We start from the raw sequence: 26,153 nt of genomic DNA on the forward strand, positions 1-26,153 counted from the left end.
TTAAGCCTAGTTTGAATACTTAACTCTGACTTTTTGCAACCAAAAATAAAGATCAGTTGTCTTTTATGCACTCAGTCTAAGGAAATTAATTCACACACACAATAAAAAAAAATTGTGATGTGGTCACAAAGAAATGTTTTTCATTAGCTATGTGATAGCAGGTGGTAGGGTAGGAGATTTTGCAATGAAGCCCGTGTGATTTCTGTTCCCTCAGTTTCTATCACAGTAGTCTTTGTCTGCAAATATTTTCCAAAATGGTTAAAAGGGTACCACAAGGCATCCTTAGAAGAACTACAATACAAGCAAAAGTTGTAAAGAATTAGTGAACAACAAACTATTACAAAACCCAAAATATATGAAGGTGTGTACATAGATGTGTCACCCAGAGTACATGTAAATAAATCATGTATTTCTTTTCAATTGTGTGAGGTGGGCTATGCCTACACTTCATATAACACAAATGATTGTGGGAAACTGTAGCTCCGTCCTGAATGAAGGATCCTGCCTCCTATCATATCTCCTTCCTTACTGCCAGCACTAATCTTATCGCACTTATCATGGTGACCCCAGAGACGCTAGCACTTTTTCTTAAGTGTCCTTACCGATTTGCTCAATTTGGATCAAGCCTGAATCGGTCAGTAGGAATAGGAGCTGTTAGCTGGAGGTAGGAGCTACAATTTGCAAAATTTGGACTCAACCTTTGATTGAGGCACCGTCTCCTGTCTCCTAGAGAAAATGCAGGCAAGCTGGAAGCTTGTTATAGGAAAACATGCTGCTAGACAAAGGAAGGACTCTCTGCACACCAAACCAATTATATATATAAAAAAGGAAGGAAAGACATGTTTAATTGTGTAACACATATCTGAATGCTAAGTGCTTATCATGCAAAGTAAAACTAGGGCGGGAAAAAAGTACACTAGAGTAACTCAATGAGGATTGTAAAGAACAGCTGGACACACAACAATTAATGAGATTTCAAGGCTTGGCAATGCAGGTTTATTTACTGTTAATAGCACATTTTAGTGGTGATTTATGTGAAATTGCTGTACATGAAAAAAACATAAGGGGAAAACACAGGGAAAAGTACATTGCAGTGGAAGAGGTAATTAATTGATCAATGAACTTTAATAATTCAAGAGCATATAAAATCTAAGTTAATTATAAAAAAAAATAAGATTATAATTATTGATAGTAAAAGAAAGTTGGACTAAAAACTTAAATATTCTTTTTTTTATAGCACAGTCAAAGGTTATGTTTTAATCTGGATATAAAGAAACTCATTGTTACAGATTTCTGGGTGTTCATTCCAGATTAGTGGAGCATTAGAAATAAAAGCTGCCTCTCCATGTTACGTTCTGATTTTGGTGAAATAGAAATGAGCCAGACGACCAGAAAGATCTGGGAGGTTGATCCACTAACAACAAGTATGTATTTAGGTGGCACGCCAGTGATTTATAGACTATTGGAAATATTTTAAAGTCTATTCTATAAGATACTGGGAGCCAATATAATGGTTTTAGAAATGGAATAATATGCTCTACTTCCTTTGTTTTTGGTGAGGAAGTGGGCAGCAGCATTCTGGATCAGCTTTTTTCAGCAGACAGATCTGTGAAGATACTGCTGCAGTAATTAGTTCTATTAAAGATAAACACACATTTTGAGCTCCTGCTGAGACATTAGTTCTTTAGTCATGGAGATGTTTTTAGGTGATAGAAATCAGACTTTTCTGCCACCTTTATGTGCCTCTAGAGCATCACTACACCCAGACTTCAATCAGTAATCAGTGGTTTCTACCTATAATAATGGAAGATATGTGCTAACTTTTAAACGCTCTTATTTTGATCCTTAAATTATTACTTTAATTTTGTTTGTAATCAGCTGAGAACATTTTGGCTATCCATACATTGATTTCATCTATGTTTTAGTCAACAGTTGAATACAGCAGCCAGTCACACCATAGCTTTAAAAAATGGGGGACTTAAATACATTCCAGTAATATTTAAAATATGAGACAAGGAAAAGCAAAGATAAAAGATGAGCTAAAGGTTGATATAATGAAGACAAATCCGTATTTTGTTTCAGTGCTCTACAAGCTCCCATGTACAGCAGAAAGCAGACCAGCTCTACGTGCTATTTTTAGACTAAACAGTCATTCTTGAAACCTCAGGCTGCCAAGGAAATCTCAACAAAGTAGCACAAGGGAAGAAATGTACAAACGTTTGCTTTTCTTGTTTAACTGTCAGAGTAACACAGAGAGGAAACATGAACAAGTGATTGATTGCTGTGTGAGTAATAATTTCTATGGAATTCTAGAAATAACATACAGTTCTGTTGGTATTATTCACCACTAGAGTTACAGGTAATAATTTGCAGATGTTCCCTATGCCTTTAGGTTCATTTCTGCTGTTTATCAAAGGGTACCATCTAGCTCTCTTTAGCTGGCTGTGCAGATTTAAGGAATTAGGGACAAATTAGCTTTAACAGGTTATAGCGCAGAGAGTTAAAGGAAAGTATCATTATCTGGATGCGTATTTGCAGTCTGTTGAAATTAGACTTTTTTTGAGCAGGATGGTGATTTTTTTCTAATACTACTATCTTTATAGGATTTTGTAAAGCACAAACTCTCCATAACTCAGATTAGATTGTATTTTTAGTTAAAAGTCTTAGAAATTCACAGATAAATCTAATATGGCTATAATCTTAGAACCAAAGGGAGCTAAAGTACCATCAGTAATACTTTTACCACAAAATAAGAAGCTTAACAGTCCCTTAAAACCTAAGCTTTTTCTACATTTGTTTTCGATAGAACCACAGACTTTAATATGATTTCCCAAATATGAAAAGTGTTGCATGCATTTGTTTTTATTTACCTGTAAAAAAAAGAACCAAACAATAAAGGCCATATTTTATTTTGATTTACTTTAAAACTATTAAAACGCAGTATAGTCTGTAGTTGCAACATGACTAAATGTTGATATATTTAAGCAGTATCATCAATTTTTCAACCCCAAATATCCCGAGTGCACTAAGCTGGAGGGTAATGTAACTTACAAAATGTTCAGCAGTAATGTTCATGCTTATCATTTATTCCTAGTAACAAGAGTTTTAGAAAAAGGATTAAAAAAAAATTGAAGTTTCCTTTTTTTCTTAGTTTCAAAAAGGCATTGAATACTCTTTCAGGATTAATCACAGCCCAGCTTCCCCTTTTGATAAGATTCTTTTATGAAGCAGCTGGTTTGTCAGAAAAAAATTCAAATATTGGGATGATGTTTTGTATTTGCAGTGACGTAGGAAGGGTTTTCGAACCAGGAGAGAACCACAAGCTTGTTGTGCACAGAAAAGGCACAATGGATCTAATGCAAACTTCAAAAGGCTTTATTTAACCGTACAAATAGTGCACATACATGGAGACGATTGTTTTAGAGGTAACATATTTTGTACCATTGTAGCCCTAAGCAATCTAAAATAATAAAATAATTACAAGCTCCAAAAGATAAAGAGACTGCGTGTTTTAGTTTAAGAAGACACTCTTAATTAGAAATCTTACAAATACAAAAAAAGCCTCAAGTTTCTTTTGGACCTTTGAGAAAATGGTTATAGGACAGCTTTAACAAGAAGTGGATCAAAGGGATGTTGAAGTGTTAAAACACAAAAACATTTAAAATATGTATAAGGGGAATAAAATCACAATAATTAATTAGAAAGGGGACCTTTCAGAAGATTAATACTTAGACGTTTAATCAAATTTAAAACCAGTTTTGATATGTTTGTTTTTTTAAATGGAACAGCTGTGTCCATGTTTAACTGTCCATCTGTTAAAATAGTCCCACAGCATGATGCTTCTACCTCCATGCTGGTGGTTTCTATAACGTGCTTAGGTTTAGAATATTTATCTAGACGCCTCACATATTTTTCCTGTCATTGTGATTGTATATTTTCATCTCAATTCCCTGTCAAACAGTTCTCCAAAATCTAGTCCAAACAAAACCTACTTCAATATAGAATGAATGGCTTTCAGTGGTAACAAGTAATTAAATCAAGTTTTTGCAAAGAGTATTAAAATTATGAGTGGACAGCATAAATAAATCAAGGTTGGTCAAACTTAATTCAATTACCCATTACCAACTGAAGCAATTCTTTAAAGTTGGAAAAACATTTTCTTTTTAGAGTGATATTTAGCATCAAAAGGGGAATATTTGTTTTTTGCTTCACGATCCAGCTCAAATAAAGAGGGGATCATAATTATCATCAAAACTAAAAAAAAAGTAGATTTTTGTCCTAGTTCAGTGTATTTAAACTTCCGACAAGTACAGATTGAAATGATGTCATCAAAACTCATAAGCAGGATACATTTCATGTGAAAGGTACATTTGTAAGCCTTTGGCTGAAATCAAATTTCCCTAAGCTATCAGATCAACACTTTTTAGGAAGCATGTGGGAAACAGATTTAGAAGAAAAATCATTATATACAATAAGGTAATCATAACAAATTGAACATATTAACATTAACATCTGTTTGTTACTATAGCTGGAAAAAAGACATAATCTCCATATAAAAAATGTATTTTATTGGAATTTTATGACAAAATTTTATGTGTGATATCATGTAGCAAAATCAGTTCCAATATGGCTTCCATGTAAATAAATAATATTAAAATGTGCGTAAACTACTTTAATGACTTACAGTTAAATAGCCTACCAGTCTTGTTATAAGAATATGCTCAATTTGTTTCTCAATAAAAATGCAGACATAATAATTTAACATGTCCCACAAATGTAATAAAGCAAAGTTAACTTAAATGATTAAGAGATACACTGATCCACAGCGCATCATGTCGACATGCTATTTTTTTATATAGTCAAAAGCAAATAATGAACATTTTTCTTTTCATCTTTTTTTTTTCTTCCAATTTCTATAATGATGCTTTGTGGGTCTGTTTATATTGAAATCCAAACGACACTCATTTTAATTACATTGCTGTCTGGGATTCTGGTGTGATTTTTGCCAAATTGATAAACGGGTTAATGCAGAAATCCAGTCAAGCTTTATAATTAAATATTGATTAGAGAAAAAAAAAAAAACCGCAATATACCTTTCATGGCTTTGACTGATACATGTGAGCACATTACCCATATTTTGAACCTGGCTGCTCAAAGATTTAAGGACCAATTTCTATATTTTGATATTGGCTTTTAAGTGAGTTAATGGTTTGACAAGTTTTTTATCTACCGGTAATCAAACTTTAAGAAGAACATCCTCCCAGAAGCTTGAGGTCATAAATGCTATTTCTAGATGTTAAGACTCATCTTGTGACTCAGGGATACAGAGCCTTTTGTTTTTACTCTAAAACTCAGCTTTTGTCTCACTGTGATGACCAACTTGAGTGATATATTTCCCTTTTTAAACTTCTTTTTAAAACTAGAATTTTACTTCCAAATGAATTAACAGGCTCTCTTAACAATTGGTATTCTCATTTCTTTTACAGAACTTTTTAAAAATTGTTTTGTAGCTGTTCTTTCAGGTGTTTTATTTTTTATTTTTTTGCTTTCGAGTCTGTCGATTTTACATTTTATTTTCCTTCAAAATTGTCATATAACATTTTCCCTTTGGGTGTTTGAAGATTTCTGTAAACAAAGGTTTATTAATGATTTACAATCACAATAAAGAGCAATTTGGGGAGACCTATTAACATAAAAGTCATGTTTTTTGATTTAGTATTTCTAGCTGACTTGAAAATAAAATAAGATGGATTCATTAATTAACTTACTAATTCTAAAAAGTTCCCAAAATATAATTCATTCACACATATAAAAGACTCTGTAAAACCCAATGTGAAACCATTACTTTAATAGAACAAAAAGAAAAAATTCCAGTGCTTTAAACAGAATAAGAACACAAAATTAGACAAACATGGAGGACATTAAAATTGGACTATAAAATTTAACTGTACAAATAATCAAAACAATTCAAGCTTTTGTGTTCCAGCATCTTTTTTACCTGGAAAATATGACTTTTAAGGCTGTGAAGATTGTTCAACACTGGTACAGACACATAGGAAAACATTTAAATACAAATTTAGTCATATAATAAAATGTAGTTAAATAACAAGTTAGTTCCTTTTATACGTAATTTACACATAAATTACATTTACATTTTGCATTATTTATTAGAAGTGGTGCAAATACAAAGAGGAAAATTTTCCTTCTTTGGACCTCTAAGTGCATGGCTTAAAGAGCAAAGAGATAAAGTATTTCATTAGCACATTAAAAATATGTATGACGGAAAACAATAAATCAGAATAATTAATACATATAGGGTCAGAAGTCCATTTGCTTGAGGCTGGACCTTTCAAAGGATTGATGCTTACTTTTTTATCAAATCTAAATCCAGTGTTTATAATGTTTAATATATATATATATTTTTATTTTTTTTTTCCGGCCAAATGGAACAGTTACTTGGGTCCAAGTTTAACTGTAACTGTTGAGATGAGTGGAAGCTGAAGAAAGTAGAGCTCAGTTTTGCGAAATGGACATTCCACCATCACTAAAGTAGGTACACAGCACGATGCTTCTGCCCCCATGTTGGTTAGAACCCTTCACATATTTTCCTAGTTTTCTTGCTTCTTGTAATAGCATCCAGCTCAAATTTATCATTAGATAATCCATGTGTAGATTCATGTACAAATTGAATGTATTTAAAAACATTTGAGGGGAACTAATTGAAAGTAAAAACTCATAAGCAGGGAATAAATTAGTCATATTTAAAACAGTTTTAACATCAAAACCAAGGTTTTAAAAATGTTTAAAATGGTCATTGGCCAATGCATAGGTTGCACGATTTGAAGATCTTTGACCAGAGGTTTGTCTATTGAAACTACATTTCCTTTAAGTATCAGATAAAGATTTTAGCAAGCAAAGGGGAGCTACCTTAAAATTAAATCAGATAGAATACAACAATTTAATCATTGATTGATTATAGAGGGGACTGATTGCTTTGAATACATGCAGGGTTTGCAGAAAGCAGATTATTAAATATGACGTTAAAAGGTCACTTTCTGATAAGCTGATATGATTATATAGAGAAAGACAAGCAGAAGAATAGGACACTCCACAGTGAAACATCTAACCTGGATTAGTAAGTGTTAGTGTGCTCGAAATCCATAAAGATAAAACAACTGAATACAAATCCACATTTAGACAACTACGAGGCAGATTTACTTATTTTTAAGGCATGCTGCTCACCATTGGTTTATATTTCTGTAGTTTGAGAGGTAGTCATACTGCAGTTGGTCTTTGAGTTCGAAAAACAATAAAAGGCACCAGAATGCCAAAATGTACATGGCATTTAAACAAGCACTTAAAGGATGAGAGGCTTAATGTTCCTGCTACAACAAACAGCTCATTAAGTTCAACCTCAGTAAAGGTTGAACTTAATGAGAGGTTTCATTATTGCTCGACAGGCAACTGAAAACAACCGTTACAACCCGGTCTGTGCGTGTCATTCTGATGCAAACAGGTTGGGCTCCAAGTAACATCTTTAACGTGATAACTAAAAATCTTCGGATCACGTTAGAGATAACCCTAATGGAGACCATTATAGTAGAGATGTGTTAAAATAGAGAGAAACCACAAAGACTGAACCCTGAGGTAGAAATTACAAGTATGTGTTTCTTATGTCACTGAACAACACATTTGATTAAAATAAATGGATTTGATTGAAACATAAATTGAATCTTTGGTTTAATCATAGCCCCAGTGGCATTGAAAGCCTCTAATATTTGCAGTTTAGATGTTATAAATAAGAGTTAAGAAGATTACTGTAGTTCCAACCTTTTGAAGTTTAGGACACTGATAACTGTATGAGGTTTAAAACTATACACAACCTTTTGGAATGACACTCTGATGCATTTAGTTAAATTACGATTTTTTTTGTTGAACAACTTGAAATGCAACATTGACCCCAGACTGCTCTATAAAGAACCACATTAGAAGTGGTCAGTTTTAACTCAAAGACTAACACAACATTCATCCATTGAAATTATCACAATTTGTAATCTGCCTAAAATACTTTCATCAACTAGTGCGTATTTCTAATTCACTAAAAGCACTGATTCAGCAGCCATTTTAGGAGTTTCTCAGCTGAAGAACAGCAGAAGCCACCTTTGACCCAATACACACAACTACATGTCAGACTAATGCTTTAAAGGTGTACATGCTGTTAAAAAAAATCACATCTTTCAGAAGAAGCTGAGCATCTTAGTGGTGTAACCATCAAAGCGGAGCACGTCAGAGTCGATTTCCTTCATGTCAAATTGAGGCTTCTGATGTCCATCTGAACTGCCAGCTGGATGGGGAAAAAGGCAGATACATGTCTGAGTTTATTTAGACTCATATTTAAACACAAAATATCAAATAGTGACCATAACTTTCCAATAAGTCATTCACAACAGTTTAATTTATAGGCTCTGTGGTGCTGAGTTTTATTTTCTTTTAACTTCATCTGCTTCCCATATTTAGCTCTCTTCATCTCTGCAATAATGCAGCTTACATAAGCTTGCAATTTTGATTTCTGAATTGTAAAACACATTTTCTATAGTTTAAAGCATAGCCATAACCTTACAGCTTACATCAGAGACAATTATCATTTTACCAAGGCAGTCATTTGCAGCCTTTGTTGTTTAGAGGTAAAAATGTTCTAAGTTTCCCTCACTGAAAATTAAAATTTAACTATAATCATTACTTTACAACTTTCCTCTGTAGATGGGAGGAATAAATAAAGTACAAACCAGTGAGACTGCGTATCAATTAGAGGGCACAGAGACTTGGTTTGACTGCAGTGCAACAGATTCAGGGTCCATCTACATTTTAGATAAAACAGATTCCTATTAATCATATTTGACACTTCTAAATAGACATGCATTACCAATTAGCTCCAGCTGAGTATCTCACCTTGTCGTTTGCGGCAGGTTCTTCTTCATCGTCAACTTGTTCCCTTTTCTTCTTCATTTTACAGCAGCAGACACTTACCAAACAAGACATAATTGTGCAGCCAAGAGCAGCTAAACTCCAGATGGCGGATTTGGGAAGCAGGGCTAAGAAAAGGTAAAAACTCTGTTATACCACACGAATGTCTAAAACTTAGAGAATACTCTTGATTTAAACATTTTTTTCATCATGTTAAAATCATTTATTTATGCTCATTCTGCCCCTTTGCTGTTTAGTAGCCTTTTACTTTTGGTTGTTTAATACCAGAACTTAAAGACAGAAACGATTTCGTATACTGAAGGTCTTAAACACCTTTTTTGTTACACCTTTTAAAAAAAGATGGTTTACATGTTTGTTTTTTGTAGTTGTAGTCTACAGTAATATGTTAATAGTTAATGACTTTATTAAAATCTAAAACAGAAATTCACTTATTTTGTCATGATTTAAAGGCGTTAACTGATTAAAACAAAGACTGAAAACAAAATAGAACGGATGAACAAGTCGTTTACAGGTCATATTTAATGACGTTAAATTTGATTGGAGATAGAATTCCTAAAAATAACAATATACGATGATAAAAACACATAATAATAGAGTATAACTGGGGTTTGTTTTGGAAACAGGAAGCAATTACATGACAATGCAATATTAGGAAATGAGTGTACAAACTAGCGAAGGGGCAAAATGATCTGAAGTCTACTCAGGGTAACCAGATCACTACCGTTTGTCCAGGATTGTGTCACTTTTCAGACGTTTTTCAGTTTCACTCACTTTGATTGGTTTTTAACAGTTAAACCCACAGGGGAGAAGCCCTTTTTGATTTGTGGGACATGTTCAATAACTATGCAGATAAATAGCACTAAGGGCCCACAGATTACTGACTTTTTTTTAATCATCAGCCATGTCTCCTGTGGGGAAGCAGAAGTTCACCAGATTTATTGCATCACACTCTAACTAACCAAGAAATCCTGAGAGACAGCGTATTAGAATACGAGCTGCCTTTCTAATATGTTTGTTTCATGGAAACCAGAAAAAAAAATTCACCAAAAAAAAAACAGTAAAAATGTAAACACTAACCAGCTAAACTGTTTCTTCAAAGTCAAACTTAGGAGAAACTTTGGGTGGTAGCTTTTATTGGTAGCCGAAAACTCAAACCGTAAAAGAAGAGTAAGATAGGAAGATATTTATGAAGTTTTCAATAAGTTTTATCTCAGTGGCGAGCTGGCAGGGTCTTCAAGGCTTTTAGTAGACTAAGTAATAAATAATCTTAACTATTTTTAGCAAAAGAACTGAACTAATAGTCTTATAAATGTGTACAATGCAGTATGAGACTTATTGAGGCATTACTACTGCAAGCCAATCAGCAATTCTAATGTAACTCTAATGTAAGTCATTAGGCGAGTTTGTCGACTTCTGTATTATCTTCTCATTTTTTAAGCCTTAAACAAACTGTAACTTTAGGATCAATCATTATTTTTCTTTGTGGGCAGTGGTAGCTTAATTTATTAACCCTAAAGTGGGATTAGGATGTAGCACCCTCTTGTGGTTGATAGATGAAGCAAGTTGAAAAACTAAAAACTTAACTAGTGCTGCTGTATGTGTTTCCATCACAACTAAAACTGGACATGAGATTCAGCACCAACAGTATGTGTTTAATATTAGGGTTGCCTGTAAAATGCAGTTGTATGTTTGCACTGGCAGTTTTACCACAAACAGCATGCAAACCAAAGGTGAGGGTGTTTTTTTTTTTTCCTTGGGCACAAGAGGCCTACACCCACAACTATGCCATAGTTTGCATTGGTTGCATGACTTGAGGCACAGTGCTGCTGGGGGATGGGTAGGAAGTTGGGTTGAAGAGACCCATGTGTGAGAGCCACAGTATGCCTCCTTTACATTAGAGTTTAGTTAGAGTTTCAAATCGATTGAGTGTGACCTAGTTTCTTAGTGGTGCAAACATTTAGTGTCACAGCAGTGCTACGGGCTGTTCAAAGAAGAATTCTTTCCAGGACCGAGTGTCTTCAGTGATTAATGCTTATCTGACCTCGCCAATAAACCAAATTAATGCAGTAAATAATTTGGATTCCAGAAGTGAAAAGGGAGGAGGAGGTTGATAGTTGCTATAGATTTAGTAAATCTTATTTTAATAGATGCCATGTCATTCACTTTCTTTACTATAGTTACAAACATAATCTTATCTATTTTCTCCCAATACTTTTGGATCTTGCATGTGCAGATTTTTTCAATCTGTTTAGCTCTGATGACAATTCAGCTTCCCCCATGGGGTTGAATAACGTATAATCATGTTGATAATAGTTCAGTGGAATATACATTTTATGAAGGTTTTTGGCATAAAAGAGGATCGAGATCATCTCTTCATTCAGACACAGTGGAACATCTAATAAAAACAGAACAGATGGATCAAATCTAGAAGGTGTGAATGTTTGAAAGAGTAAAACAAGTTGGTTTAACTAAGGCCAAAGGTAAGAAGAAGCAAACAACGGACTTATCCATATGAGGGGGGTGTGACTCCAATGAAGGAAATCCCACAAAGCACTGAGGCAGTTTAAAGTCCCTAGGAGGCCCTCATTTATTGTTTAGACTTGTTAAGATTTTGTAGAATTCGGCTTTAAATAACAATTTATATGTTGGCCAAATTGTTAATTAATCATTTACAAGTCAATATGTTAAATGTGATTTAGATGCACTAACAGGAACATTGGTGCACATAAGAAAAGTAAGTTATAGACACAGTGCATAAAGCAAAAAGAGCAAAAACCAGTTTCAAAGAGCAGTTTGGATTCTCTATGCTGCTCCCTAACAGGTTTTGACTTGCTTAATCTTCTTCTTTTTTATACAGATTCTTCATTGTATAGCACAGTTAGTTTTGTTAGAAATGTTTGAATGTTATGATTGGAGGATCGTGTTACGGAGTACCTAAAATACAAAAGCATGAAAACATGCATTTGAAATTAATGTTCTTTGAAAATGAACAAATACAAATAGGCCTCAATGCACAGGTGATCGCTTCTCCTTAAACGTAAAACCACTTTTGAGTGAAACAAAAAAAATATATAAATCTGGTCACCCTAAGCACACTGTACGTCTATGTCGGGTACTCTCTGTATAAATCATGTGAGAGATGCAGGTTACTTACGCTTCTGTTCCACAAACATCACCAGGGCGGTGTCGTTATTATTATCTCTCACCTGAAACTGTCCAACGCATGACCCATAGAAGGTCTTTTCGAGCCCACATGGCTCCAAAAGTTTAAATCCTTTACATTTTGATTCATTGGAGTACTGCAGCTGTCCATGACGAACTATCTCTACCTGCGGTCCGCTCTCTGGCAAGAAGTAAATGTTGCAAATGCCAGGATCCAGGTCAGAGGTGAGAGAAATACCGTCAAAATACTGCAGGTTCAAATTCTTTCTCTTTGCTGGGGGGGCAATAAAAGGAGAAAAAATATTAATTCACATTTTTATTGACTTTAAGTTTTTCTATCTAACTATTTGCAACAGATTTTTTAACAACTTACATGTCACTCTTTTTAACAAATTTTCAGTTGACAGAATTAAGGAGGCTGAATATAAATGTCCATCATATGTTTTGATTTTTTTGGCTCTGAAAACCTGCCATTTTTCTCCTGCCAAAATTGCATTTCTGACTTTACGCTTTACAATCAAATCAAATCATTTCAAACTAAATTCAGATTTAAGGTTTTCATGTGCACGGGGGAGGGGCAGAGTAACCAAAACCTTTGCTCAATTTAGAGTAGCAGTTATGTACATGCCCTCCTCAGGTCGATCAACTTAAGAGTTTGTTCACAAGTGATGATGGAGCGAAGGATCGACAGAATGAAGGTTGTGGTCACTGCTGTAATGCAGATGTTGCACCAGTATGTTGTGGTGAATAGAGAGCTGAGCCAAAATGAAAAGTCCTCAATTTGCCTGTCTGTCAATGTTTCTTCCCTCATCTACTTTCATGAAATCTAGTAAATTACCAAACGAATTAGATCCTGGATACACGTAAGCTTTCTCCACAGGATGGCAGGGCACTACCTAGAGATAGGGGGGAAAGCTCAGCCATCTAGGAGAGGCTCAGAGTAAAACTGCTCTTCCACATCAAGTAGTCAGCTACGGTGGCTCAGATAACCCCTGGGTGCCTCCCTCGGGAGTTGTTCCAGGCATGGCTAAAAAACCAGGCCTAGGGTCTGGCCCAAGGCGTACTGGAAGTACCATGTAGCTCTGCTGGCCTAGGAAGACCCCTGACTTCCTTCAGAGGAAAGAAGAAGAGGGAAGTCTTGGGGTAGACAAGAGCATAAAGAGGAAACATTTAGAAGAAGTCACTGATGGTGCTGAATGTCTCAAGTTTATATCTGAGCTATTAAAAGCAGCTCTAAAACTTTTATCTGTAAAGTTATTTCAGGATTATCCCATAGCCATTTAAAAGAGCTCAAAGACAGAGTCTTTATCCACAACTTTCCTGTTATTACTTTCAAAGCGATCATCACAGCAAGACTTAGTACTTTAACATCCTCACCTACTACCTCAACTCTTCTGTTTGACTTTGGTTGATTCCTTTCGTCCTTCATAACGTACAGGCCACTATCTCTCTGGGTCAAGTCGTAAATAATGAAGTTATTGCCCTCTGTTCTCCGTCTGTCATCAAAATTGGCCTGAGGAGCATCCCGACTCCACAGGATCATCTGATTGGAGCCGGAATTAGGAGTGAACTCGATGTAGTAGATCCACCCATCTAGCTTTGTGCTGAATATGTTTCCATAGTCCTTCTTCCAATAAAATTCAAAAGAGAAGCCTGCAGAAAAGGGCAAACGTTTACATTTTTAGTTATTGTTACAGTCAATTCAGAGTTTTCTAAGTAGTTGTCTGCAATTTCTTTTATTATTTTTCCTGTAGGTATTGCATAATCTTGTACATGTTTTCTATTTAGAGATGATGTTGATAATGCTATTATTATAAATACGTTACATGTATACATGTGTATATATATGTTTTATATAATAATATAATAATACTTATCAGAAAATAGAAAAGAGTAACTTAATTTGAAAGGGGTAGATACTTTATTTGTTGCTGTATAAAATGGTTTCAATTGAAATACTTTATTTTTTTTTAACCTCGTTTTAAGCTTTGATTCTGTGTTTTTTATTTCACATTTATGTCGGCTTCAGAAGTTACTGAATGTAAATAAATTATAAAATTAATTAAATATTTTAATTTTTCTCCTCATTCGGTTTTGTAATTTATACATTTTAAGACATTCATTTTGCCTGAAACCATCACTGTGAATGTTGAGTTTTTGAATCTGTCCAAATGATGACAAACATCAAATGCATTAAAAGCATTACACCATAAATTCAAGGTAAAAGTTGCGACTCTTTTGGTTACTGTTTGCGTCGTTTTAGCTTCTCAATCTTCTTGAAAATGAATTAAACTGAACTGAATGCTACTCATTTTACATTGCTAAGTTTTGAGAACAATTTTATGGAGGACCAATCCTGCCATAATTAAAAATAAATACATAAATAAATAAATGATACCTGTTCAATTGTATAGAGTTACACAGTACATGCTCCTCTCCTTTCGGAGAGTAGGGTCTTCTATAAATTACAGCTTCAAGAGTTTGGAGTCTGGAGTTTGTCAATATTTATGATACAAAGGGAAACAACCAATATTATTAAGAATGTGTGTGTGTGTGTGTGTGTGTGTGTGTGTGTGTGTATATATATATATATATATATATATATATATATATATATATATATATATATATATATATATATATATATATATATACATATACATATATACACCTTTTCCATATTTGTAATAACAGGAAAGGCTTCTATCAGTGCTTTAGCCTTCTAAAGAAACATCACTTTAAAGACACTGATTTTTTTGGCATAATAAAAAGCATGGAGGAAATAAATAGGGTAAAACAATGCAAAGAAAGAGTAAACCAGACAGAAATATTATAAACTGCACAAAAATAAATACTTAAAGAAATTAATAATTAATAAATAAAGTTGAAGATTATACCGGACAATAAATAACTAAGCTAATAATTACAAAGGCGAAAAAAACAAAGAAGCTAAATAAAAGAGATATATACATTTATGTCTCACTGTATAATATTATTTCTATCTACAATTATTGTATTTTAAGGAGAGAATTAATTGTATCCCTTTTTTTTTTTTTTTGGAGCATTTATTTATGTCTTTATTTATTTCTAATTATGGCATGATTAGTCCTCCCTACATTTTTGTTTCTATGCATAACCCGAAAATGATCATGTAATTTCAGGAGTCACAAGACGGGGGCGCTATCTTACCGTTTAGATTTCATGTCCATTTAAAAAATGTGCCATAATAACCATAAATTATATAATTGTTTAAGTTTCCAGTGTGATGAGACTTCTTAGAAACTCAAAAACAGATTGCTATTAAAGAAAGCACAAATATAAATATTGTTTTTATTTTCACAAAGCGGGGTAAAAAGATTGAAATACTGTATTTAACGAAGTTAAAATTATTTATGCACCATATTAAGTTTTGAATCGTGATAGAAGCCTCACAAAATCGGGTCAGTTATTTGAAATCAATCAAGATAAAAACTTGATAACTCACCGACACAGAAACAGGCGCTTAACCACAGCAGCAAATGCATCATGTACCGTGACTTTCAGTTGGTGTTTAACGCTGTAAAATCACTGTAACAGGCTAATAATATAAGCATTTAGTCAAGGTAGCGCAGACATCACATCGTACTAAACCACCAGAAGGTGGGGATCAGTCTCAAAGGGGCGTCTGCTCCTTTGATTCTGCTGTTGCGTTTAGTTGCGTGCATGGAATTTACAGACTCAAAAAAGACAAACAGATGGAAAACATAAACAGATCCTTTCAAGGCCATTTCAGACTAAGAACACTAAAAATAGCATTTGAAAGTCTATTAGATCATTCTTCTTTTAGTAAAAAAAAAATTCATAAAAAAGTAACATAAGGAAATGGTCGGAAAATATATTCAGTAATCTCAGTAGTCTTGAAAAGAGTTATTTTCAAAAGAATGCACATGTTTTTTGTGTTGCCTGCAAAGCTTTTAGAATCACAAAATGATCACAATAGACTCATAACTGTCCTCTTTATACTTAATAGCCTGATCAATTTCCTTCTTGTCTACTATTGACTTGTATTGTACTGTTATGTCTCTTCGACCCCCCCAAAAAATATTTTGATATCCTAAGCAGAAAATAAAACTGGGAAACTTATTATTTTCATCCGATGTTGCCTAGAGGATTCAAACATCATTAAGGTTTTACTCTGCAAAAACGATCTGGAAATAAGTAAAAGATTCTTTAATTAAGTATATTTACCTTAATCTGAGAAGGTCAACAATATGATTTGCCAATGGAATGAGTATTTTTACACTCAATTAGGTAGATAATTAGGAAATATGTACTTGAAACAAATGAATGCAACTTATTTTTCTTATTTTAAATGTAAATTGTCTTGGTCCATCAAATGTCTCTCCTACCTCCTCAATTCAAGAACAAATGCAATTGTTTTAAAAAAAATTAGATTTACATTTTTTGCAGTGCACAATTAGGTAACAAAAAATATAAAAATAGTTATTAAGGAATTGTAATGGAGTATATTGGGGAGTGGGTGGCTTAGTGGTTAGAGCAGTTTCCTTGTGCTTTCCTGCTTCTATCCCCACAGCCTCACTCTGGGTCCCTGAGCAAGACCCTTAAACCCCAGATGCTCCTGAGGTGTCGCACAGTGGCAGCCCACTGCTCCCTAAGGGGATGGGTTTAGATGCAGAAGGGAATTTCTCCATTGTGAGATCAATACAGTTCAAAAAGTTAAGTTATTTTATTTATTATTTTACGTATTATAAGACCATATCAATCTCTTTACACTTTTTTTTAACAAGTTTGTTTGTCTTGTGTAGCTCGATACTTTACCACTACATAAACTGTAACATTTTACATTAAGATTCAAACGGACATTTTTATGATTTCTAAATGTTTGTTGATGCAAGCCAAAGTTCTTCAGCAGGGTGTGTTACTGAAATCATTTATATTTTTTAAAACAATTATTTAGTCCAATACATTGGTCATTATAGGATTATAATTGTTGTTACAGGGTGAATGAACAGGTCTACTATTTAATAAAATAAATCGGAACATTTAATCCAGTTTTTCTTAAAGTTTTCTGCAATTCATTCAAACTAGTTGTTAGAATCAAAAACAAATCTGTCTCTTGCCAACAGCACTTAAATGGAAATGTAATCCTCCTGCAAGTTACTTGTTTTGCTCACTAATTAATCACAGAGCATGTTGATTTGTCTCATTTAAAGATCAGAAAATCTAGATCAATGGATGAGATGCAAATCCTTAAACTCACTATATTGAATACATTTCTAGAAATATAACCCTTATTTTTGACATATAAAAACCTGTAACTGTACAAGACCACAATAACCAAACAGCTTAACACTTCAAATAGAAATACAAGCAATCTTTGTATTCTTGCCTTTACTAAATATGTCACATTTGTATCCTTTTGGTTCTCTTTAAATTCACATAACATCATTCAATGTTACATATGATATGTTACATAAAGCTTTAAAGGTGACATGTTTTGGATATTATTTAGTAAAGCATTTTGTTTCTCTATAAACCAAATAAGGAACAAACAAAAACACAACAGAGCTATATACTATCTCAAAAAAGAAGCTTGCAGTACTCAAACACATGGGTATATAAATCAATAGAGTACTGCAACAAATGGTAAAAAATGTAAGGTAAAAAAATACAATCTATAGGTACAATTGTATAAATATACTTAAACAAATTAATATCTAATGCACTTATTAAAATAGTGATTTGTAATCATTGCAACTCGTTGAAGCTCACACCATACTTTTATCTGCAACAGTTTTGAACATCCAGAGCTTTTGGACTTAAGATCCACCTTTAAGATCCATGGTAAAACCTCTCCAAGTCTGTTCCTTCGGTTTCCACATAAGGCTTTAGGTAAATCTAGTGGTGATGTATTGTGTTTGTGACAATGCTATTACTATCAGGGAAAAATAGCCTGCTTCTAAACAAAGCCATGAATAAATTGGGTTATACAGAACTTTGAATCACTTGGCTCAGCTTCAAGATGTTAGAAATTACATCTTGTGTTGCATTAGAATCAGACTCAGATTCATAGATTGTAGTAGAAGTACGATAATCTGGAATTGGAACCTGGAGCAAGTGGTGAGAGAGAAACAAATAAAAAGAGAAATTCATAAGAGTTAAAGAAAAAAACTACCTTTTAAGGTTTTTAAAAACCTGTGAATGTTTACCTGATGAACCAGAGGATACATGTTGGTATTAGGCTGTGAAGCATGCACAGTATCAGGCTGCAGGGAAAAAGATATCTAATTTAGAAAAATCGGGCAAAAAGTAGGGTGATGATAAAAGAAATAAAAAAAAAATGAAAAACAAAACAGAACAGTTGTGTCAAACAGATAAAATAACAGTTGAATGCATATTTCTCCATACAAAAATGTACTTATACGTCTTTTTCCTGAGATTTCCACTTGATATTGACATTCTTGATGTTTCATATAAGGAAAATACCTAAACATATTACAGCAAAATCTGTATCTATAGCAACAAGGGACCAAAGGGAATAAATTAATAAAATAAAACAGGTTCTCAAATGCTACAGATAGGAAATAAAGGAAATAACCAAGGAAACTGTTACAATTTATCGTTATTCAGGAAACAGTCCTGTTTACTTATGGCACAAGGAAATATTTCTAATCAAGGTATGCAGAAAGAACTGCATCACTATGGGTTTAAAAAAATCTCTTTAAAGACTCTCACGGTCTTGTGAAACATGATGCCAACATGATGCCTTGATTTACGTATTTCTAAACATTTGGATGTTCCATTGAGCTCCAGTGGTGTCAAAACCCAGCAGTGAAGAAATAAACTAACCACCAAAAATTGAGCACACAAGTTTTATTACAGGAGTCAGCTGAATCATCAGAAAAGGGCCCATCATAAAGAGCTTTAGAAAACAGGGGTTTAGCTGTTTTTCTATAAAAACAATATGCAAAGCACTCAGACACCACATGCTCTATAAATATTTCCTTTACAATGCTTCACTGCTGGAAAAATAAAAATATAAAAATATAAAGTGATCTTAATTAAGCATCCACCTTATACTTACATTGGGAGAAACAGAAGCCTGCTCGCTAGGTTTTGATTTATCTTTTTTGCTGCAGAAACTCCAACAAAGGCCACAAACCGCCAGAAGGACCAACGGAACAACAATATAAGCAACTAGGGGATTAGGTCCTATTAGAAAATATATAGGAAGGAAAGTTATGGTTAAATCATCTGTAAACTTTTAAATGTAAATCAGAAATGCTGTTTTACTCACCAGAGTCAACATCCAGCTTAACAGACATTGCCAGGTTGCCTTGTTGATCATGGAAGTTAAAAGTTCCAAAGTCTTCTGCTTCCACTGATTTAATTTCAATGCTTTTACTCTGAATAGTAATTCTCCCCTTGAATCATGTGCCTTCCAAAACTAGTTGACTTTTGATCATCACCCTCTGTTGTTTATTTTTTGAGCTGAACACCACATCCCAAGGTCCTCCGCGCTCAGGAAATTTAATGAAGAGGCTCTCATTTACTTTCACTTTATAATCCTGGGTTTCTTCTATGTTTGGTAGATTAGACATAGATATATATTTAATTTCTACAAGAAAATAGATGGAAAATTCCACATGCAGCTTAAAACAGATTTAAAAATGTACCTTTTATAGATAGCTTTATCTTTAGCTCAACAGTCATGTCTTTACGAGTAAAGAAGTAGACTCCTCCAGCTGCCTGAGTGACATCGACCATTGTCCAGACATTGTTCTTTATATTTCCTCGTCTTTTATTAATGGTCTGACCTTGTGCACGATCCCACAGAAATTCATCGTTTCCATTCCAATCCTTGAAATACAGATACTGAGCTCTTTCAGGAACATTATGCTGAAAATTGTCCATATACTTTATTGTAAAACATTCTGAAATTAAACAATAAAATAAAAAGAAATCAACAAAACAACATTTTTAAATCAAATAGTTTTAACTTTGATTCAAAGATAGTTATTTAAGTGTTATATTAGGTAGGATAGTTTAACAAATAGTAAAGTTTCTGAACTCCACCCTTCAACTCAACATAAATAAATACAAAAGCAGGGAAAAAACATATTAGAAATTCCAGCTTGTTTTATGGTAAATAAAAATGTCCAAATTCTGAGGCCAATGATTAAAATAAATTCTCTTAAGCATTTGAATCCTTTTTAGTGGGAAATATAACAAAATTTATGAGCCATATACCAAATCAGAAAAAATGAAATACAAATATTAAAATCATATGGTGATAAAGGTGCAAGTAGATGTATCACAAAATCAAATCTCCTCAAAGTAGTTTTTGTTAGGAATCCAGTCTGTGTGGGTTGTGTTTTGGTGTTTCTCTCTCCCTCCACCACCAGGTGGTGCCCTGTCCTCGTTGGTCCTCCTGCACACCTGCGGCTGGTTGGCTCATCACTGGGGAGTATTTTAGCGGCAGACTGTCAATACCTCTCCGCCAGAGTGTTTGCCAGTTTTGGGTACTCTAGCCGAGCTGAGTTTAGCTGAGTCTAACTGAGTCTTTGTTTCTCTGAGTTCTAACGTTGTTTTTGTCCTTTGCCTTTCGGCAGGAAGTCATCCTGCATACTGGATTATTGGCGTTCTCCCCCCTGGAAGGGTTTGTTTGAGCTTCACACTGAGCAGAGGATTTATCTCCATGCGCCCCGTTCAAGTACTCCTGGAAATCTAAGTGGCAGTCCACTCCATTGCTCCTCAGGAACCAACCAAAGCAAAACCTGTCCGCCCCCCAACGAGCCACTCTATCTCTGGATAAACCCACACCAACTGGATACTGGGCAGAACCCTTTCTCCGCAAATGTGAGTCCAGTTTACCTCTGTTTTTGCAAGACGTCGTTCAAAGTTCCCACGGACCCTGAACTAACCTCTGCGAACTTCCTCTCTTACTTCCAGTCCCGGTTCACCAGCCCTCTGAGTTCACCTGAATCCAACCCATTTGGACTCCTAATAAACCTGTTAAACTTTTACTCTGGTTTCTCTGAGTGGTTTCCTGCATGTGGGTCAGATCTCTTTAAAACATCATGACAGTTTTGTTTGCATGTTAAAAGCTGGTTGATAGTAATTGAAATTTTAGTAAAGAGACATTTATTTTGTTGCATAGTTTGTAAGAGAATATTAATCAAATCATAAACAAAACATTAAATTCTACTTGTTTTCTAACAGCTTTTCTGGTTTTGGGGTAATTATAAGAAAGATGAAACATAAAGTCAATCACATTGCATATTCAGTTATTTATCATGAGAGTAGTTCTTACCTATTACTTTTACCTCATACTGGTTTACAAGCCCTCTGAGAGATATAAATTGATATTTTCCTTCATCTTCTTTTTGGAGTCCTATAAGATGTACTTTGTTGGACAAAACTGTGATACGTGGGTTTGTAGCCTGAAACACAAGTGAGATATTATACAGACATGCTAGATTCTATCAGAACATTTTGTTCATAATATGAATTAAAGCAGGAATATATAGAGCTACACATTAAATAACAGATTTCTATACATATGTCATAAAATACAGAAAATACTTCACATCATGATAAAGATGTGTTTTTTTTCTTTTATTCAAAGACAAAGCAGTAAGTACTCTGACTGCACTACTTGTACTATCAAAATGGAGGTGAAGATGAACAATCTAAGCAGCATGCCATAGAGGTGTCACCATCCCATTGCACTTTGGTAAAATGTGGAATAAAATCTGATATTTAGAGACAGGGCAGTTTAAGAAATGGTGACAAAACCCCCAGATTTAGATCCTAACAAACACAGCTAAATATCTGCAAAAATAGGTTCTAGATAGAACATGTACTATGAAATATCACAATCAATTCTCACAAGCTCTTGTTTTTTTTTAAAGCAGTTTTTCTCTTACTATATGTTGAAAATCAGCTTATCTATAGTAGAACAGAGAAGATAAAATGACAAAATTAAAAGTTGATTAACACAACAATTTGAATTCATTTTATTGCATTTTCAGAAGTTAGAAATGTAATAACATGCATTTCTAAAACTGAAGTTAATATTACTGAAAAAAAAAAAAAGTTATTACCTTGCCTTTTATCATTAAAATCCTTGATTGTCCATAACTCGGCAAGAAAACCAGTTGCCCTGTTTTTAACACATTTCTTCCAGTTTGTAATTCAGTATTTGCGCCTTTGCAAAGTTCTATATATAAAGCATCTATATGAAACAGAAAACAGTTTGAATTAGAAGCACTAAAAAGTGACAGCAGAGAAAAAATATGGAGCCTACAATATGAAACAGTGATCAATATGCAGATTCATCAACATCCTGGAGATAAGTGCTAAAGGCCATAGGGACATGTAATAGGAAGCTGAAATTAATCTACTAACATTTGTAGGATGGCCGTTCTTCCTACTGAGCCCCAGTCATTCAGGATTAGTGCAAACAATGACTTTTTAGACCAAACGACCAAATTGAGTTCAATCAATTTAATAATTTCATCATTAATTCAATTATGTTCAACACTTATTATCCAGATTTGAAAAGGAGCAGAAAGAAGGCAAATCGTGTAGAAATCTCCCCCTTTCTCCGTAGTTCCGAAATAAGTTGTCGTGGCCATATAAGTTAAATTAACAATAAAGTTGTTATGGTTCTCCTTTTTTGTATTTCTGTTTGAGTGTTTTTAAGTGTTTTCTTGTTCATTGGTTTCTTTTCCATTTTTTTTTTTAATGCAGTCTGTATTTCTAGAGTTACTCCCTGTTGCCCCCTTGTACCTGTTTCCTTTCCCCTTGGCTTCTTTCTAGTTAGTTAAATTCAAACCTGCTCCATATCAGCTCATTAGTCTATTCTTTGTTCTGTTCCCCAATACATACACCATCTCTGCAGTTCCATATTCTGCTTTCTTGTTGTTTTGTTGCTCTTTTGTTACTTGCCCCCCCATGTGTGTTTTACCCTGATGTCTCCTGTTTTTTGGGGGAATTTTGTTCTTGAACTTTTGTTTCTGTACCCCTTTTTTCATCAAGTCAGCTCAGCTCCTCAATTCTGCATTTGTGTCCTCAACCAACCTCCACCAAACGTTGACAGAAATTAAAAACTATTCATTTATTATTCACTCAGCTGTGTATAAGATACTATAATATTTTCTTTGTAAAATCGTTTGAACACATTTTTTGGTTGGGCATTTTTTACCACCTCGTCTAAGTTGTTGCATAATTTTACTTCATGCACTGAAACACATATTTGCATTAAGATAGTGCACACACGTTTACTTTTGAAATCCTGCTTCCTCCAGTCATTTCTATGACTTGTAAATTATTTGGCAGTAATCTCTCAATAGCTCTAAACATAACATAAACATAACAAGTCTATTAGAAGATATGAGTAACAAAGAGTCTTAGTATGCTTTCTAATATACATGTTGTACAAAATTCTCATAAAATCCTTATTCTCACATTTGGTCCCACACTAAGTCAGAGTGGGCATAAATAAATAGCATTGAAGAAATAAATAGGGTAAAAAAATACAAAGGAAGAATAAAACAGACAAAAATATTTTAACATGCACATAAATAAATACTTAAAAAATAAGTAATTAATAAATAAAGCTGAAGAATATAACGAGCAATAAATAAATAAGGTAATTACAAGAGATATATACATTTATGTCTCACTGTATAATTTAATTTCTACCTATATTTAATTGTTCTTTGTCTTTTGGGGGGCAATTAATTGCATGCTTATTTTTTTATTGAGCATTTATTTATTTCTGTATTCATTTTTAAATATGGTAGACCAGGTCCTCCATACACAAAGCCTCAAAACTACAAAATTTATGTACCTATACAAGAAATAATGTTTTGTTTTTATAAAGCATTTTTCAATTTGAATTTATAGCCCCCCACCCCCCCCACCCACCCCCCTGGAGAAAACTTCACCAGCCGCCACTGTGCAGTTCTGAAGACCATCCCCCAAAGATTAAGCCCTCCTGACTGACTCCTTGAATACTTTCAGAGATCCTATTCTGTTTTGTTTTTTCTAGCCTCGTACCTCTCAGGATTTTTTTGAAGCTCTACTGGATTCTGCTCTAGAACAGACCTTCTTCCAACTGCAACTATCCTCAAACGCCACGTGTAAACTGGTGCATTAACTGGCTGGCAGCTGATGAGTCCTTTACTGACATCTCTGTAAGACTCCACTCTCCTCTGTGCTCCTCAGACTATCATCATCAACCTCAGTCTCAACCACCTCGGATTTAATTACTGTTATGGAAAGCTATGTGTTTACATCTTGAAGGATGAAAAGAGAGTGCTCAGGACAAACTCTTTAATACTTATAACTTTTATAACACTTCATAATATAAATGTATTAAATAACCATGAGACAAGACAATAGATTTTGATAGAAATTGAAATCTTACTCAGATCAGAGAAGTTGCTTTGAGTTAAAGAAGGCAACTGCTTACCAACCGGGCTCACATCTCTTTAAGTGGCCACGATTAACAGTTAGAGAAGCCTTTTATACAACTCCAGTTTGCCACATCATCACATCATACATATTTGCAGACGAGGAAACATCCATGGCTCCAGCCATATCAAAATATTACACTTTGTTATTAGATCAAGGACAAGGCTCTCATTCCATTCCCAAATCTTTGCCACAAACTTAATAAAGATGATAACCATATAGCCGGACGGATGAACTTTCCAAACTACTTGGGGAAGCTTTAGACACACAACAGGCAGGTGATATTAGGGTCTAAAAGACTCACACATTATTGATAATAATAATCCTAACATTAGTCACTCAGTGAGCTCCTGGATCCCATCAGAAACCTCCCTGTTGGATTCACCTCAGACTCCTAGTAAAACCTCTCAACTCTCTCCCTCAAATAAGCAGAATCTCAATCTTTCCATGTTTAGCCAGATTCTAACTACCTTTCCTTTGCAGAGTTCCTGCCGCTTCTGTTCCCTTGGCCGTATCAACAACTCTGTCATTTCATAGTTGTCATTTGTAGATGAATCTCAAATTGCTCTGCTCCTCAGTGTTCAGAATAGGGGTCAGAGAACTACCTAAAACCCTGATAAGTCATCTATGTTGCAGTAAGATTTCAATTTATTATTTAGGTTTTACATACACCTTTAAATACTACATTTTGTACAGATAACTGTTTTACTCACCACAGGAATGAACAAAAAGCACCAAAACCAACAGCAACATGGCCTGTGAAATAAGAACAAAAGGAGAGACATTGAGAAGGAATCATTTCAGGTAAAAGGAAGCCATTGGATTTTTAAGCAAAGTCTTACGTTATAAGCAGTGGCTCAACACAGCACAAGAAGGTTTTGTTCTTTTCTGCAGTGGTTGCAAACGGAGAAATAAGATCAACTCCTGAGATCATTACCCCCAGAAAGGGCCTCATTTCCAGCAAATGTGCAGATCTCTAAAAAAAATGTTTCTGTGGAACTAGTGGGTGGGACTGTATGTTATAGCTTTGAACTATGGAAGAAGGACATGCAAGAAAAGCATACATACAAAATCAACATCTAGAATGCATTTATAAGCCCAATACAATTGAAAATAGTTTTTGTGTCACATTTGTGTTACCGTAATTATAGGGTTAGTATCATGTAACAACCTTTGTAGATAAGGTGAGTATGAACATGTGATTTACATTCTGTAGTGATAGCCCTGATTGCTTCCAGCCTCCAATAGCCAAAATAGACAAAGGCATAGAAAAAATATCATCCATTTATTCTTTCATTGTACTAACAAACAAGACTCAAAATTCAGAAAAAAATTGGCCCAAAAGAAGATATCAACTAAGACAAATCTAACCAAGGATAACAAACCAGAACTGATATCTCACAATGAACACAGGGGTATCTAAACATGTAGACTAGCCTACAAACAACACGGAAGGGAGGGACAAATTACAGACAAACAAAAAAACTATGCAACAAAGTCAAACCTACAAATAATAACTACAG

General features: G+C 34.2%; 1 protein-coding gene and 1 long non-coding RNA gene across 7 annotated transcripts; both read right to left on the minus strand.

Annotated features, from left to right (window-relative positions):
- Nucleotides 1–6,347: 6,347 nt before the first annotated feature.
- On the minus strand, nucleotides 6,348–15,758 carry LOC119777925. Its single transcript, XM_038276936.1, has 6 exons — nucleotides 15,632–15,758; nucleotides 13,525–13,800; nucleotides 12,140–12,421; nucleotides 8,950–9,092; nucleotides 8,787–8,858; nucleotides 6,348–8,344 (listed from the first exon to the last, which is right to left on the minus strand). Exons 1-5 carry the CDS (start codon nucleotides 15,672–15,674, stop codon nucleotides 8,802–8,804), a joined length of 801 nt encoding a protein of 266 aa, XP_038132864.1. The 5' UTR covers nucleotides 15,675–15,758; the 3' UTR covers nucleotides 6,348–8,344; nucleotides 8,787–8,801.
- A 1,748-nt stretch (nucleotides 15,759–17,506) lies between these two features.
- Nucleotides 17,507–25,628, minus strand: LOC119777926. Of its 6 annotated transcripts, none has more exons than XR_005279997.1 (9): nucleotides 25,473–25,628; nucleotides 25,344–25,386; nucleotides 22,254–22,384; nucleotides 21,461–21,590; nucleotides 19,824–20,007; nucleotides 19,445–19,726; nucleotides 19,232–19,359; nucleotides 18,357–18,413; nucleotides 17,507–18,255 (listed from the first exon to the last, which is right to left on the minus strand). It is a non-coding gene; the product is annotated as an uncharacterized LOC119777926 (long non-coding RNA). The 6 variants fall into 6 exon arrangements; XR_005280000.1 differs by having other exon boundaries at nucleotides 19,824–20,081; nucleotides 22,254–22,312; nucleotides 25,473–25,627; XR_005279996.1 differs by having other exon boundaries at nucleotides 19,824–20,081; nucleotides 22,254–22,369; nucleotides 25,473–25,627.
- Nucleotides 25,629–26,153: the final 525 nt, after the last annotated feature.

Source organism: Cyprinodon tularosa, unplaced genomic scaffold (genome assembly GCF_016077235.1).
Source record: "Cyprinodon tularosa strain WSP-4 unplaced genomic scaffold, ASM1607723v1 ctg129, whole genome shotgun sequence".
In the NCBI taxonomy this organism is placed as follows: Eukaryota; Metazoa; Chordata; class Actinopteri; order Cyprinodontiformes; family Cyprinodontidae; genus Cyprinodon; species Cyprinodon tularosa.